Here is a 17,743-nt window from a genome sequence, read left to right as displayed (position 1 = left end):
TGAAAAATTCATGCAGCTAAGGAAACACCTAGTTTGTTTTTGTTTTTTTTTTGTTATATAAAGCAAGCAAATATAAACCTATCATTTTAAGTGGATACAGGGGGCATGAACTAGCGGCTTATCTCGACCAGTTTGTTTGCAGCTCTTCATCCAGGTGGCTAGGTGTGGCCCACCATTGTATATTGATTATCAGCCCGTTCAGTGATTCTAGAGTCAGTAAACACGACTAATTAGCAGTCACAAAAAAATGTGGTAATCGCCCTACCAGCCAACATTCTCTTTCTTTTATTCACGATATTGTGGGCTGTACCAACCGAAATGCCCATGATCTCAGCTGCCATGGGCCTTCAATCAGCAATCTTCCAAAATTATACAATAGATTTTCACAATCATTTCTGGCATGGTGACAAATTAATTTTTGGGGCTTTATTTCTGGTTGATGTGCAGTTACATTTGAATTCATGAATGAACACAAAAGCAAACAGTCTTCCCGCAGATACAGAGGCCCAATGAACGTCTAACTGCACTTTTATCTGCAAAGCCGTCCAGTGCTTAAAAATAAGATATGTACATTATCAGCACAGAATTAATCTTGATCCAAATTGTTTACAAGTGTCGACATACTCCCTCCAAACAGAACATCAATTAAGCATGAGTAAATAGTAAATTACTGTAGAGTGTGGCTATTTAACAATATACTAAAAGTTCATTATGGTGCTTCTCAGGAACATTCACATTACTTATTTAACCTCTAATACATCATAAGAACCTAAAACTAAGCCCGGTTTTCCACTAGTGCTGGCCTGCACTTTACTCATGCTGGAGAGGCAAGACTACATGCAAAAGGCAAGAAGCCCTGCACCCCCAATCCCCCCTCCTTCCCCAGACAACATATTTCTCGGATTGTTACTTCACTTGCACCAGCTCCCTGCAATCACAGATTGTGGCAATGTTCAGCTAAGGCACGTATTCTTCATTGATAACAGGAACATAATTCACAACTGAAAACACACTAAACCTGGGGGCTTTCGTGTTCTTCCTTCACTAATAGCTCAAGTATGCAAAAATGCCAAGAACCACGCAAAGTCACTGTAGTCACAATGTGGACACGAAATTCAAAGGAAAGTTTGCCTTTGAAGGAGTACACACAAAATTACGACCATCAGATGATCGTGATATTCAATTACTGTGCATATATGCACATCTCCGACTAAGTGGTTATGGCAAATGTTGCCACCATTATATATTATCATAAAGACCACAGGCCAGCAGCCATCCACAAACTGTAGCAACCCATGGCAGACATCAACATGTGGCCTGCAGCTGCGGACCTTAAGCTAAAGCTGTTGGCATCACTAATAATACTTGCACCAAGTACAAAGGTAGGAGATGCTCCTATGACAATTCTATGCTAGGCTGCTCACTTGCACTGTGGTGTTCCCCACAATGTGCATATTCACGAGATTAAGGTGGCTGAGCGTACTGAAACTATTTTAACATTATCCCAACTACTTACAAGCTTACTGTGTGCTAGCTTATCTGCTACAACCCTACCAAGTGCATATGTGGATTAGCTCGCCAGTGGCCGAGAAAAGTATGCTATATTAAAGCAGCATATTAACACTGGTTGCATTACGTACAGCGTGCTTGCACATCATCCATGTTGAAAATGACCACCATGTTGTGATGATGGTGCAAAGCATAATTGCATCCACGTACACCACTGTAGCCCTCTTGTTTCCCCATGTGGAGCCTCAACAACACCAAGTTGGATTAATTTGTGCCAATAATGGTGACGATTATTTCGACGACGATGGTATGCATGTGTCCAACGGATGAATGCTGAAATTGGCATGTCCCTGGCACTTCGTGATCACCACCAGATATGACCACTTCAAAGGGCATTTAAACCAGCTATAAAGGAGGTTGCACTCATTCTACATCGAAGAAAGAAAAAAATCTCGTTACAATATAAAAATAATTTATTATAAGATGCACAGTAGCAAGTGACCCATTCCATTATTAGGCCCACAGCTATTCGTAAAAGCAAAAGACAAAACGATTTTGTGACAGTACGCATTTTCTCTGCATTCACTTTATAAAAAAAACAACGCAGAGAAAGTTGAGAAATAAAGCGACCTATTTATACCGCGCTTAATGCTTAGCAGGCAATGCCGTGGAAGCTGTGCACGTAGTGTGGCAATCAAGGTTTCACTCCACACGTTTCTGTGTGCAGTTATTTTTGATCTGCGCCCATAACACATATTTGAACACGTGGCCAAAAAAACAATGTTATTCACATATCTGTGCACTTTTGTGGTTTTAGTATGCAGGGCACCATGTTTGGTCACGAGCACAAGCCATGCACTGCGGCCACTGGCCGCAGAAACATTCCACTCTGCTCATTCGGCGCTAAGTAGGTTACTATCCACAATGCCCTTTATGTAATGTCATATATTGCGGCATTTGAGTATAAGCTTTTAATGTTGTATCAAACTACATGATGTGTGCCTACACCGTTCATATGTGATGCACTATTTTTTTCTTACATGAATGCATACCAAGAGAGAAGTGCGTCTAGCCTCTAGCCTTTGTAATGCTGCCAGCTACATATCAAACGAAGAATAGTGCGATTTTTACAATGAAGCAGTTCCATTTACCTTTCCTAGCAGGCAAAAATGCTTAGGGCACACAGCGATCTTGCATCAGCATGCCACTTTCCTTATCCAAGCTCTTGAAATCAGACCTATGTCGCTCCTTCACCCCTTTTGGACCCACATGCATCCTGCATTCTTGCCATCACAGAGCAACATAAGATTTCTATTACTAGCTTCAATATTAATGCATACCTGCTCTAAGAAGTAGGTCCTGCAAAGTTTCTTGCTATGGCTATGCATGAATTTTCTGCTTTGCTAAAAATGAAGCTCACTTGACTTCAAACATGAGTAGCAGTTAATATAACTTTGAACTCAAATCATGGTGCACAGGTCACCAGGTGCACACTATTCGCGCTTTCCAGATACGCTAGCGCCGCCGCGCGGATTTTTTCGGAACCCGGGAGGGGGTGATGGATCTCCCGCCCACGCGGTTTCTGCAGCTGTGTTGGCGTTTTGGCACTCTTTGATATGGGAAAAAAAAAAACAGTCGACGAGCGAAGAGCAACCGCATGTGCAGTGTGCCACAATGCACAAATCGTGCAATATTGGGAAAAGTATTGGGAAAAGAATCACTTTCCAAAAAAAAAAAGACAGGAAGTTGTGGGTGATCAAGGTCCGCATCGGGAAGCAAGTGAGCGAAGAAATAGTCATATGTAGCGAGAATTTCAACAAAAACTTCTTTTGGGGCCACCTTGGTGAGTGTACTTGACTGTTGCTCAATGATTTCATTTTATTTTTGTGGCGAGCTTTTACGAAAGCGGCTGAAGAGAAACGCTGTGCCTTCGCAAAGATCCCGCTGCGGTCCCACGAAGCAAGACTGAGACCATGGTGTAACTGAGACCTAGCGTTGGCCGAAGAAGGCCCTCTACAGATTCCCCAAGTTAATTTAAGTACACAAGTGTCACCGTTTATTAAGTTTTCTGCTTGCACTCGCGCTGTTTCGGCAAATACTCTTCTATAACAATGTTGCAAGAAACAAGGGCCAGGACTACGTACCTGAAGCGGTCATTGATGAAGAATGCGCATGCGAGCTTCCCTACAGCACGCGAAAACATTAATCGTGCTGTAAAACGGGGCGCGCTGGCACACGTCATAGTGTCACTCATATATTGTAAATCGGCACTACTGAAATGTTTACGTATTATCTGGCATCATTAACAAGCATTCCGTATATAAGCCGGAGCGTCGAGCCATTTATCTCATCGTGAATGCACCCAACGTTTACCTTATGCAGCGGCATAAAGCGTATACTGCGCTTTGTTTACATCTGAGCACTACCGATTAACTGCTTGGTGTCAATTCTTGTACATCGCGTATAGGTTACGAAGCGTTAAGGATACATAGTGACCTTTACGGCGCCGGGTATACACTGCAGACTTGAACTTTTATGGTATGCGGCGGGCCTCTCACGGCGCTTGTCTGCAGGCAGAGTTACTCGACCTGAACAGCCGCGCTTGTCGTCTTTCGTATTTCACACCATATTATATGGCCAGCGTTAAACGTAGCCTCTCCCTCTACAACACATCTCTGCGTTTCCTTAGCAATGTTAAGGATCGCGCTTAGAGATACCAGAGGCCCGTAAGCCGCCTGCTTCTGCAGATGCGCACGCTTTCGTATCGCCTCCATCACCTCTATCCCCGCCATATTGGAACGTTCTCCGCGCCACCTATAGGCGCTGGAAAGTGCGAATACAACCAAGTTTTTGTAAATGCACCTTGCTGCTCAAGGATGCTGTCATGTTTCAAACATTTATTAAACAAAGAGGAAACCGGAATGTGTCAAAGCGCCATAGCAGACTCCTCTGCCGTCCTTCACATTGGGCATTAGCTATTGTAATAAGGTGCACAAAACGCAACATACTGAACACCCACCAAATTTATGTGTTGTCTTGCAACCATTCCCACTGAACGTATCCTTCTTCCCACTACTGCGACATCAAAACAAATTAAACACATAATTAGTGTTGCGCATCCTCTGTCTGAACGGTCACTGCTAGCCCCTTTTGATGTGCAGCAACGACAACCACGCAACAAGTGATCCAAAGCATTCACAAGTAGGCTTGGTGCAATGCTTGCAATGAAAGTACTTCAAGTCTCTTGACAATGTTGACATGGACTGCTTCATCCTTTCACCTACATTCCAAAAGTTATTAAATACAAGGCAAGAAACAGCACATGCAAATGGCAAGTAAGCCACTAATGAAAAATTTCCGGCAGAACCAATCTGCAATGACTGTCTAAATTCTACCCTAACCTCCTAACCCTCTACATGCAAGCTGTGCATGCATGACGATATTGTGACAGCACAACAGTGGTGGTGCTCTTTCGCTCTACTATCGCACATATTCTGCACCCCCTTCTCATCTGGTGGCATGCTGCCAAGGATAGCTACTCGCTTACCGCACTCCGCAGACCCTGGTTCGATTCCTCATAGACCAAATCAGGGTAGGGTAGCCAAACGAATTCTCGCATATAAAAACTATTGAAGTCCAGTAAATCATCGCCACAGGCAGCACTTTCATAACATCAACTTATATGGCAGATAACTCTTATCTTCCGAGTGCCTACATGTTATATGGTTGGTTATGCAACAGTTCTTGCAGCCATAAAGTCAGGCTAATGTGTTGGCCTCGTCTCCACTGTACGCTCACAAGCTAAAGTTTAAGAAACCACAGCATAAGCAAGAAATTTTAATTTCTAGCGCAGACACGCAATGTGGAACTGGCTCAGTGCACTTCATTGGTCCAACAGGTACACATAGGTTATACCACTTGATTTCAACCTGCATGCCTAGGCTGAAATGCAAAAAAATTTTGTAGCATCCGTGGTCTCCAAACTTCTGCTCGCAAGTGTGCCTTGTATGAATGAAACTGGTAATGTGACGGTGAGCATTTTGCGAGTGTTGCTGATTTTATTAAAGGCACCTGTTCAGAAGGCATACTACCTCCACCAACACTTAAAGGCAAATAGTGTGAATCAAAGTTTGCAATGTTTCTTCCTTCCTCCCCTGATGACAAATTTCTTTTTCTGTAGACTATATGTTAGATTTCGTAGGCATAAATCAATCATTATCCATTATAATTCCCTTTAAATAAATTTTAGCAAGATTACATTATATGGTATAGCATTGGCGCTCAGTCTATCATCCAAGTGACAATATATCATCCAAGCTGCCTTTTGTAAGGCTCATTACAAGCCTACTGTAAGGCAGCAGTATGCTTAATGATAGTATACACCATATCATGCTCCGCAGCAGCTTTGCTTTGGCCGCCTCCAAAAAAATATACCGTGTGTTCCAGCTAATGTTAGCCATGCAGGTCAATGAAAAAAAATTTAAATAAAATCAAGGTGCAAGATTAAATTGTAAAACCTACGGTGTTCAGTGTCCAGACAACTGAACACCAAAGGTCTTAAAGTAAACCTGAAAAAATGTTGATTTTGTAGAAACATACAGAGTCTTTAGGATGGGTACTTCTGATCACTGACATATTTAAGCACTCCGCAAAAAGCTTGTAATTTATTAAAAGGCTTTAAAAGTGTGCCATCACTACCCATCGCAGCAACACCGCTCCCCTGTGTATTCAGCCCCCCCATCCCAATTGACGTATTTGGCCCAACTAACATTAGTTGGGCGAGCTATCCAATCGGCTACCCAGGTCACGTCATCCATCACTTTTCCAACTTAATGGTGAACAATGTTCGCAATAGTTGCAATGTTGTTTAATTTGTTTCTATGAAAAAGTTGCAGAAAAAGAATAACTACAATTCATCACTACACTCGAGCACTTCCAGCACGCAGCAAGTGTCTGCTTGTGTTCCAGTGTGCTCCGTGCTGACGCAACCTGCACAGTCAGTGTTGCTCTCGAGCTTTCTTTTCGCGAGCACCACGGTTCGCCCTTGTTGCGTTGTGGGCTGCAGACATAGTGATCAGCGATATGTCATGCTGCGACATGGTGTCCCTCTGCAAAGCAGCAGACGAGCAGAGTGGCTGCATCGCATCAGACTGTCGCTAACCGATTGGCACCAGGTTCTGCACGCTTGTGGCCGTCACTTCACGCTGGAGGATTACCACAATATAGAGTTTTACAGTGCCCGGTATTCAGGTGCATGCGAACTGGGCATTTTAGCAGGTAAGCGGAGGCACAAACATGAACGACCAGCATGGTGCAGCCACTTGGTAGCGCACAGCTCAACCAGAAAACCTACAGAGCTAATATAGCAGTAACCAAGTGTACTCTACTTTGCTTATGGGGTAAAATTTCAGCAGGAACATAATTGTGAACATGTTTTTTTACATGTTTAAAATGCTTTACACTTTTTTTACAGCAATGGTAGCTGTGTTTTGCTGGTTAAGCTCTGCACCACCAGGTGGCTACACCTTGCAGGCTGCTCACATTTACGCTAAAACCCCTTTATCACAGCGGTAGTAGTGTAGAGGAGCTTAGTTTACGCCTTCGCCCATCCACCAAAACACCAACCTCGCCTGCAGTTACCGGAAAACCAGACACGCTCAGCACTGCGATAGAACACTCGCATCACATGCTGCTTGGATAGCTCTCACGGGGGATCGACAGCCATGCTGCTAGCGGAGAGGTTGGAGAGGCTTCGCGCGCTGGCTCCAAGGCAACCGCAAGTAGACGACACAATGTCACATCAAGACGCAGATCCAGTGAAGGCGAAGCTTACTGCCGATCACTCGGGGAACGAGTTGAGGAGGAAAAGCATTGCTAGAGAGAAGGATAAATTGTAATCATCCGTAGCTCTCTTAATATCAGACACTTTACTTAAATTGTGGTGCTAATGCTTTACTGTAGCTGTACCCTATGCATCTACAAAATTTGTCCTAACCATTTCAGGGACCCCTTAAAGTTGCATCTTGCACCGTGTTTATTTAATAATTTGTTTTGTTAAACAGCTTGGCTAACGTTAGCTGTAACACCCTGTATATCGGCTAACAGAATAGTTATATCACAAAGGGGTTCCACAAGGACATTTATACTTTCAAATACCTATGAAACAAAATTTGCTAGTAGTACAAGCTTTACCTGTACTGATTTACAAGATCCCATACAGAACTATGTTTTTCAGATTATTGGGGATATTGAAAACGCAAACTTTTCTCACAGCAAACAACACTATAAAGCAGCAGTTATGAAACTGGCTTCGCAAGACCAGTGCAGTAAGAAAACTTGGGGAGGAAAACTAATCACCAAGCGATGATACCACCTAACATTCTGCATACTTTCGTGCATCACAAAAAACGTGCAGTAGCCAACAGTCTTTTGCACACTTGGCAAGAGGGGAAAATATGAATGTTCTAAAACATCACAGAGGCGAGTCTGTCCTTTTGATGAGAGTGGATGGAGCCTAGAGAATATTTCAGGGCACTGAAGAGCATTTCTGATACTTCCACTCTTAGGATTAGCCAAAGAGCTAGAACAAGTGACGAAGTGCATGAAAGATGTGTATGCTGCACAGTGCGCCTTGGACTTCTCTATTTTCTTGGAATTCTTTTCTAACAACCAGCAGGTATTGCCAGGGTTCTTTTGTATTTAAGGCCATGGCACCCTCTTTTATACAACTAATACACTGTTAGCAACTTGGCAGAAGTGCCCAGGGAGACAGTGTGCAAGTTGTAGAACTAATGGTACACCGAAATAGTGTGAAAATTCTGTCCTCTTTTCAAGAAGCCATACTGTGCTGAAGACAAGTCGCTTTGTCACTACATTGGCTCCATGCCGAGGTTTCCCGTTTTTCTTCCAGCACAGCAGCCACACTGACTACAGTGTTGCGACGAAAAAAACGAATGCTTTCTAGTTAAATTTGGAAAAAGTGTGCCAAGCACTTTGCAGCTCCACAGCAGCATTTTAAATACAATTGAGCTGGGCTTCTTTATTCTTTGCTGATGAACTGAACAGTGCTGTAACAACAGTTTACGTACAGCATAGATTTGTACTCAAAGACATCGACAAGCAGCAACAGTTGACGCATCTTTTAACATTTAACTAAAGCTTTCGCAATTACATACGGTATTCCACTTATCCGGTGGCATAAGCATTTTGACAGCAACATAATTATGAAAGTAGTTTTGTATTTCTTTTTTAAAAAAGAGCTCAACACATGAACCATATCAAAATACTATGCTGAACACAGCATGACAAGTTGTAATCAGCACTGCTTTCGTCAGACATGTAGTTCACAATTCCATTACAGTACTACACCAAGCCAAACCACCAAAAATATGAGAAGCTTCAATGTTTGCTTCAGCCTGCCTCAGATCAAGCAGTCCAAAAAATTTTCATTCACCAATATGTGAAAGTCTACAGCACCCCAGAAATTCAGGGGGGAGAGAAGGGGGTTGCAACACAATGCTTTACATTTATGGTTGGAAACACTGCTGTTAAGAACATGACATCCGAACTGGTCTGTCCAGGAATTGTGGTGTCATTTTCCATGCAACCTGGTGCAGTGAAGTTCACTTGTGGAAAGTCCAGTGTGCCCTTTTTATATATCTGCAGGAGCTGTACGTATAGTGCAATTGGCCTAACAGAGTGTATAACGAGAAGCTGTGCGACTTACGTTACTAGAAAAACAATGTACAATGCTGAACATTAAACATCTTGCAGTTCAATTCTGCAAGGGGTCACACCATAACCTGCACTAATCAGCATGCATGCCAGGACATTAACTCAATTCCTTGGTATTGCAACACAGAAGTGTGTGAACTGTTGTAGCACTTATCCAACTTTAGAATCCAATACACTACAGTGCAAAATTATAGCAGCTTGAGCTGATCAAATGCTTCAAATGAAATTCAGCCAGGCTTTCAAACCAAGGCTGTTGCGGTGTAAAAACTTTGTAATGAACTGTGTAGCTGACAAGCATGAAAAATCTAATGTACCGTTGAGTTACACACAGCCACCTCTATTGTGCATTCATAAATACACTCAGCAAGAGCTTGATACTCCTGTCACACAGGCACCCACAACCTCCTATTAACTCTGTCGTCGTCATGTTGAGGGAGATGCACTCAATGTCACATGGTCGCCCATCAGCTAAGTTTAATGAAGCTTTTGGTCGAGGGAGATTGGCAATCTCCTATGGCGGCTGAGGAGAGTGCTCTCGCTTTAAAAAATTATGGGGTTTTACGTGCCAAAACCTCGATTTATGAGGCATGCAGTAGTGGGGGAAGCAGGAATAATTTGGACCACCAGGGATTCTATAACATGCACTTAAATTTAAGTCGATGAGTGTTTTCACATTTTACCCCCACTGAAATGCGGCCATCGTGGCTGAAATTCGATCCCGTGACGTCCCATACTTGTTCATACTTGTTGTGGAACTGGGAATTTAATTATTGTTTGCATTAAAGGTAATGTTGCCTATGTTAGGACATTTCTATTGAAGTAAATGAAAGCTGAAGCACAATTCAGCAATAGTCATGCTCGTTGCTGCACAATACTGCCCACCTAGGCCGCTTGGCACCATGTTTTTCTAGCCTTTCAGAGCATTTACATGAACCCTACAGAATTGAGTCAAGTCGGCTTGTTTGGCTGGAGTATGCCTGTCGAGTTCATGTAAACACTAGCCGGTTGGGCTGAACAAGTGTAGAGTTGGGCTCAGTCAGCCCGACTATATGAGGTAGGCTGACCCAGTCGGACCAGTTTGCAGCATGCATGTGCACGCAGACAGATCGAGCCCGCCAGCACCGAGACTTGCACGGGAGCACCGCGACTTCGCGATCTAGGCGCCGGCAGTGGGAGTAGCATCAGGACGAGGCCAAGACAAGCACTGTGCAGTACAACCTCTTCGTAACAAGAAGACCTATGAAAATAGAACTGTTGCAGATGGCAGCTGGAACCAGAAGCCTAGTTCTAACGTGTTGTCTCGGCTCGACGCTGTTTGCCGTCGAGTCCAGATTCATCATTCACAAGCAGTTCATGTACACAGTCACATCGGGCTCGGTCATCCCGAATTCAGACTTCACCCACTCGCGTCCGGTTCATGTAAAAGTAGCCTTTGTCGTGGCAGCCATGCAATGGTAGGTGTGGTCGACTGACATTGGCACAGTAGACAAAAGGAAAGCTGACGAGGTCACCGTGCACGAAATGATGTGTTTTAGTATAGTTTGCAGCAGTTCGGGTAGCAGAATGCAGAGCCTACTCGCCACGCCGTAATGGAAAGCACAGTTGAGCACAGGGTGGCTAGTGTCACTGTCAGCACTGCTATGTTTAGTGAGCACACCGATTTTTAATGAGGTATGTTTTTCACATCAAATATATTGAATCAATTTTTATGGAAGGAGTGTTAATTATAATAGCTACGAGCTTAATTGGAATTACATTCTTGTAATTCTACAAAAATCAAATACCAATGAATGCACCTCCGGCGGCTCCTTTTCAAAATTGGTTATTGGCCGTGTGACACGCCCACAGTTTCCTTGAGGTTGAACTCCATTGGGAAGTCTCGTGCTCCCTTATCCTAAAGGAACTTGTGGGTGCCTGTGTGACACTGAGTATAAGCCAATCAGACAGCCTGTACTATGAAGGCAGGCTGGATAGGACATGGGCTTACAATCAAGTGAAGGAGTGTGCAGAAGTGTGCAGACAGAGGAAACTACGAGTTATAGCATTTTGACCCTTAAGTGTAGACGTCATAATCATCATTGCCGCAAGGTGACAGGTGGCACCCTTTGTGTTGTGTAGAGTTTTGTGGGAGAGTAAAGAATTCATGGCAGTCACGGTGGTCAAATCAGTTGCCTCAGTGTGCTCAAGCAGGCCAGGCCTGCTCTCAACTGAGCCGCACACTAACACTTCCTTTTGCTCCAACTTGTCATTTATAGCTGTGTGTAATTGTGTGTTAATGGCTACCCGAAGAGGCATTGCTCCTCCCAGTACTCGCAATCTGCCGATGTCTTAGCACAGCTGGATGCAACAAGAGTTTTTAGAGAAAATGCCACAGGTTGAAAACCAGCCGAAATCATCTTCAGCATGCAGTGGTGAGTATTACGGCAGTACTGATACAGCCTCTGGAAGCCTCTACAACACCCGCTGCTTTAGTAGCCTTGAAATATTGGGTACAACTACTGCAAAATATGTGCCACAAGCAGGAGACCCATGTCAGACAAGGCACAAATCTGTGCTTCAATGAAGTCAGAGTTGAAGTATTCACTAAAGCAAATGCATTGCTTTTTCTCAGTAGTAATAGCTAAGATATGCCCACCATAAATGATATAGTTAAGTAAAAGAATGCCACATCTGCTCAAGAATTTATAAATATGGTCATGCATGTCTTTTTGACAGCTCGTTCTTGACTGTACTAACAAACGTAAGCTTGCATTACCAGCAATGGAGTCTTTATTTAGATTTATTAAAATAAATTGTTCCTGTATTTTATATTAAACCTCAAGATGTCCAATTCCTGTGACAAATTTTGCATCAAATGCAGCGTATGCTACACCATGTACATGTGCCCATCTTCAGTTTTTACGAGTTTCTACCATCCCTCTGTTGCACTGCTCTGAACTCGAGTCCTTGGATTGCAGTGTACAGGAACAAGTATTCGATCACCTTTAAATGGGCAAAGTAGTGGCCTTTGGTTAACTTCTGGTTTTTGCAGCACGGGACACTGCCTTATCTGTAACGTTTCCAACATGTGAACAGGCTCTGTATAACGGTGTTGATGTGCACTCGTGGCTGATTCCGGACCGGAGTAGCACATTTCACCTGCACTTCATGCTGGTTGTGTCACGGAATGCAGTACACTCCCTACAGGAACACAGTGGGTACTTGAAAGTAATATCATGCTAGCTTTACACAAATAAATTGGTACAGCTTCAGTTTACAAATGGAGCAGCACATGCAAGTGCTTTGACAATGGAGTGAAGGCACTTTAGGTAATGGTTAACAAAGCTTTGTTTTGAAGCACTGCTAAGAAGAGCAGTGAATCTACAATCCCAGTGCTCCATAGGCAGAAGGATCCAAGTGCGAGGCACATGGATTAAGCACCCATTCTGTGTGGGCATCCTCCAGCTTAGGTCAGAAGTAACAGCTGTATTTCTTGACTGTCAGGTTAAATAGGTGAAAGCCTTAGAGAAGTCCTTGTAAGAAGGCTCAGTCGGAAGAGATCTGCATGTGAATAATGGTTCTGTACAATGTCATAGTGGACCACTAGAAATATTTATGTAAAGTTTGTATGCCATGCAAAATCATGATGCAGCAAACCCTGCTCATGTACGACCATGGGTACAGCCCAGTCATTCCTTTAACTGCAACGTACTTCACTAAGTATGTTAGTGGAACTAAGTGTGTAATGCAACTTTGCATTATGTCTCTTGGAATATTTTTGCTGCAATACTTCATGCAAAGCAAAGCTGCTTGCATCTTAAACAGCCAGACTTGCTACACGCATCTTTGCCTTGCATAAAGTTTAGTGCTTCATTCAACAATGACTACACGGTCACTCACAGCCATTCCATGTCACCCTTTGCTTTCAGATCATTTCAATGTGATAATTGCGAGGCCACAATCACATTTGTTTTGCAGGACCATTGTTTTCACGAGCTAGTTACAAGCCATGCTTCTGTGACCTACTGTAAAACTAACATATCAGAATTCAAGAGACTAATCTCACCAGATTCAACACATGTACAACTGCCCTGCTGGCACCATGATGCCGGTCATCCACACAGTTTTTACACTGTGTTTTGGTTTACCTAAACCAGATTACCCAGGCAAGCTGTATTATGAATTGTGCGAGCAATATCTTTTGGGAATACATTTCAGCCCTGCTCCTACTTTAGAATCTTCATCGTTTTCTTGCCTGTGCAAGCCATTTGGAAAAAAACAAACTTGGAAACCCTAACCGTGGTCGCCTTTCTGGGTCCTTTGCAGCAGCATTATAGTTGTGAAAACCTCGGTCTATTAAACCAATTAAGTCAATTAAAAGGCAAGTTCATGACTTTTTCCATTATACCAAAGTGTGCAATGGATATCTGCGACAAAATTTCACTTTGGGTAAATTGGTTATAAATGAGTAGTATATACTACTGAAGCAATCTTAGCGATGATGCAGGATTGGGAATTGCATAACTTTCTTATTAGCAGCTTTTAAACAACGCCTAAGCAGACAATGTGTGCACCTGGCTATTAGTGGATGATGCAAGCTCCAGTGCATTGCCTTGTTTTTTTTTTCAATATGCCACGGTCGGTGCCCAATCATTCTAATGTAGTATTACTTCAGGCAAGCAGTAATAGCAATTTTCTTTTTTTCAGTATCAAGAACGTCTTTTTGCAAGCTTTGTGTGACCCATACACTCAATATGTCAAACATAAAATCTTTCAAGGAGACTGTTATATATCTACACTATCTGAATCAACCTTTTACATGAACCAAAATTTCCTTGGCCTTTAATATCAGCAAAATGGCTTCCATAGTAAATTGTCATACTTGAGGCATCACACTTTCCAAGCCGTATGGCCAGTTTTCTGCTACTGGACAGTTCTGTTCACAAAGTGCAAAATCGATTATAAACTAGTGTATTTCCATATCTTTGAAGCTCATTCTTGAAACATGCTAAACAACTTGTGTGGCATGGCTTTGAAATATGTAGATACCACAGAGAACCACCCGGCAGGTCAACTGCTGTTGAAAGGTCCATTGTAATGCCACTGCTCAAACCAAAAGTTACGAAAAGCATGGTGGCTTTGTTCAACTACTACGAAATGTGAAGAATTATATAATGTGTGCACAAGGTTGAATTCTTGAGAGTCGGCGATTTAAGAGATTTGAGTGAACCATCGCGACCAGCGCTTAAAATATTTAACCAACATATTAGACGGGTCATATGGCTCAGTGTGTGGAAACCTACCAAAACTTATGTAACACTAAGTGTATGGCAGCAAGATGGCATGCACCGTTGTGTTTGTCACTTGCAGTGTCAAAGTGGACTCGGAGTCCCCCAGCTCTTATACTTGTGGTCACGCCTCCCTAAATGCAGTCAGCTGTGCGAGTCATGGAAACAAGTATATCAGCGAACGCTGCCCCACTGCATCCCTATATAGGTGTAAATGTGAGCAATAACGCAGCTGGGGTCGCCCTCTCAAAAGATCCAGTATAGCGAAGGCCGCTGTCGCAGACACGAGCCCAGACTGCACGGCGCAGTAAAGGCAGGCGGGGTCCATCCCCTCGGCTGCAGCATTGGAGGCCGATCCACGTAGTCGCCTGGGTCGTCGCAGATACGTCACAAAAGTGTCGCGTTCTTTCTTGAAAAGCCAGTGGCCAGTATATGACTTCCCGCGGCGACCGTGTCATGCCGCTTTTAGCAAACAGCAGTTTCTTTTTTTTATTTGATCAAGATAAATGCAAGCATGTAAGCATAACGCGAATCTTCCGTGTACAAAGGCAGGTGAAAACCTCGCAATGAACCAAAGCAATCCACGAGGCCAACGGCCAGCCCACGGAACAACGCAAGTGTTACATCACTAACCTTCAAAGTGACTGGAAATAAATGCGCATTGGTCGAGACTTCGTGCAGTACCAAGCTGCCACCTCAGGGGGATCGCTTGATAAGTCTTGCTCTGAAACCCTGCAGCAACCTGCAAGAAACAAGAAAGCACTACTCACTACATTCAATAACTGCCGCGCATACCGGAGGCGGCACACGCTGGCACACGATCGCAAATAATGGCGTCGAGAGGCAACGCAATCGACCGCCATTGCTCTTCTTAACCCACAACGTTAGGCTTATGGGACAGCTGTGTAGTCTTCACACCATTCGTTAAAGCGAACAGAACCGCGGCACAAGCAAAACATTTAGAGTGGGAGTAACCTTAGGAGTAGGCAACTGCCTTATTGGCAGGTAACACAATACAATCAGTAAAACTACACACAGAGGCAAAAAAAAGAAAAAAACGGCCCCCTCGAGGGCACAAACGATGGTAACTCAAACCTTACCGTTAGCTTCTGCTGTCAGCGTCAGACGCTTAGCCACGAAACCTTGAACAGAAGAATTCCTGGAAAAAGTAATATCCCGAGCGAATTCCTTAAAAAAAAAAAGCGGGCATACAAACCCGCAAATGAGTCGTGACGATAGGCGACCGCAACAGCGCGCGAGAGGCGACAAACGCTGGCTAGAGCTCAATGGCTCAATACCAATGCGGCTCGACCGGGCAGGCGGGCCACGCGCAAGCCAAAAGTTCGTGATGACCGCTTGTATTTCAAATAAACGAAAAGTTATTATAAAACATACCTGCAACGCAAAATGATAATCAAAATAGGCAGTCACTGACGATAATTTGAAACTGCACAAATATTTCTTCTTTTGCTATAAGTGGCATCCAAGTGGCATCTAAAGACGTGGTGGTCATATAATGCCTCCAAAGCATGGCCTCCGAGATATTAGCCGCTTCGGGGCTCCGACGCGGTCGGCGTTTCGCTGGAAAAACGTTTATTCTATGTGGTCATATTGGCTTGAAACTCTGCACGAATAGAGCATGCATCTGCAAAAACATGCTTGCGAAGTTCTAGAGTTATTGTTAGAAGTACGAGCAATGGTCAGACGGGTTCTAACGCCGACGAAGCATATGCGATAACCTTCGCGTATGCCATCGCGAAACGGGTGGTTGTGTCAACAAAGCCGCGAAGAAGAATGATAGTAAAGGTGATAATATATATATATATGGCAAATACGAGACAAGACGGACAGCACAGGCGCTGTGCTATGCGGCTAGCTATGTTCTGGGGTTGCTGTCGTGCATCCCCGACGGCGGCGTCCGCCTGCGTGTTCAGCTAATGTTCAGCCGCTTCGGGCTGCGTCTCGCTGTAAAAAAAGGTTGCCCCGAGTGAACTACTGGGCATATTTGGTTGAAACTCTACATGAATAGAGCATGCATCTGCAAAAAGATGCTTACGAAGTTCTAAAATTAATGACGGAATCGCAGGTTCTAACGCCGACGAAGCATATGCGATAACCTTCGCGTACGCCTTGGCCAAATGGGTGGTTGTGTCAACAAAGCCGCGAGAAAGAGTGATCGTAAAGGTGATAGTATCTGTACGATTACCTTGCTGTCTATCTATAGGGGAAACATGTGCGAGAAAAAACGAGAGACGGACAGGACAGGCGCTATCCTGTGAGTCTTGCTTGCTGTTCATGGGAGCGCTACCTAATGACTGGCATGGTTTATTTATGCACACAAAGTTCACGACGTGTTGCATGTTCCATTCAATTCTTATATTGAGCGAAACAGAAACATAAGATTTCCTAGTTTGCTGGGACGCCATATGGTGTCATGGTTTCCCGGTTTGCTCTCCTCGTACTCGGGGCACCTAAGTATTAGAATCTTCAGAACTTCAGACTTCCATGCAGTTCGCAAAAAGTTCTTTGCAAAATTGTTCTTCATCCTCCATATACTTTTACTAGACTTTACAATGCTAGACATGTATAAACAAGGCGACCATTGTCAAACACTGCTGTGAAGTTAGAATGAGGATTCAGGAGTCACGCCTTGCGATTCACACCTGCACATTTTGGACAAGCATTTCCGGCAGTCATTAAATCGAATATTTGATCAGCATCGCTTCACATTTGAGAATGTTCCAAGAAGACCGCAGCGTTCACGTGTTTTAAGATATACGGATTGCTTTCTGTCTTCATGCTTACCAAAATAAATGTCAGTCGAAAGTCAGCACCCGTCCTGTGTGTACCTTCGTCCACTTGTGAGCGCTGCACAAAAATGCATAATTAAAGCAAAGCTTTCTTAGTAAATCCTCCCGGACTTGCCTGACCGCGTGGCTGCAGCTGCTGCTGTCATGTTGAACAGGCGCCTGCCTCATGCCGTGTAGCACGGGCGCGCCTGATGTTTCCATTAGGCCATGGACGCAGGAATGAAAGGGGAAAAATAACAGGCAACCTTACCCTTTTTCTTTCGCGCCGTACTTCTCACGACATACACCTGTACTCGCCATTCGACAAGCATCACCCTTGTCCTCGTGACAGCACTGCATCGACGCGTCTCACGGACGCGCATTCGCATAAATTCTGCTTCTCGAATTTCGGCTTAGGTAGTGAACGGTGCGGCGTGTTAAACG

The 17,743-nt window shown here is 43.9% G+C and overlaps 1 protein-coding gene across 5 annotated transcripts in view; it reads right to left on the bottom strand.

The window, feature by feature from the left end:
- Positions 1-17,536, bottom strand: part of LOC135906635 (RNA-binding protein 12) — a 62,425-nt gene extending 44,889 nt beyond the window's left edge. For 2 of the 5 annotated variants that reach the window (XM_065438124.2, XM_065438121.2), the window contains exons 1-2: positions 15,611-15,808; positions 15,144-15,252 (exon numbers count right to left, since the gene is read on the bottom strand). Coding sequence is in view for 1 of the 5 variants with exons in the window: in XM_065438126.2 (XP_065294198.2) it covers positions 15,144-15,252; positions 17,316-17,378; positions 17,432-17,521 (262 nt within the window). In the remaining 4 variants the exon portion in view is untranslated. Of the gene's footprint in view, positions 1-8,145; positions 12,784-15,143; positions 15,253-15,610; positions 15,827-17,315; positions 17,379-17,431 lie in introns of those variants that run through there. The other 3 variants (XM_065438126.2, XM_065438123.2, XR_010565799.2) reach the window with 3 other exon arrangements.
- Between the last annotated feature and the right edge of the window lie 207 nt (positions 17,537-17,743).

Source organism: Dermacentor albipictus, chromosome 1 (assembly GCF_038994185.2).
Source record: "Dermacentor albipictus isolate Rhodes 1998 colony chromosome 1, USDA_Dalb.pri_finalv2, whole genome shotgun sequence".
Classification (NCBI taxonomy): Eukaryota; Metazoa; Arthropoda; class Arachnida; order Ixodida; family Ixodidae; genus Dermacentor; species Dermacentor albipictus.
The sequence above is the reverse complement of the archived record's forward strand: the minus strand, read 5'-3'. Positions and strand labels throughout refer to the sequence as shown.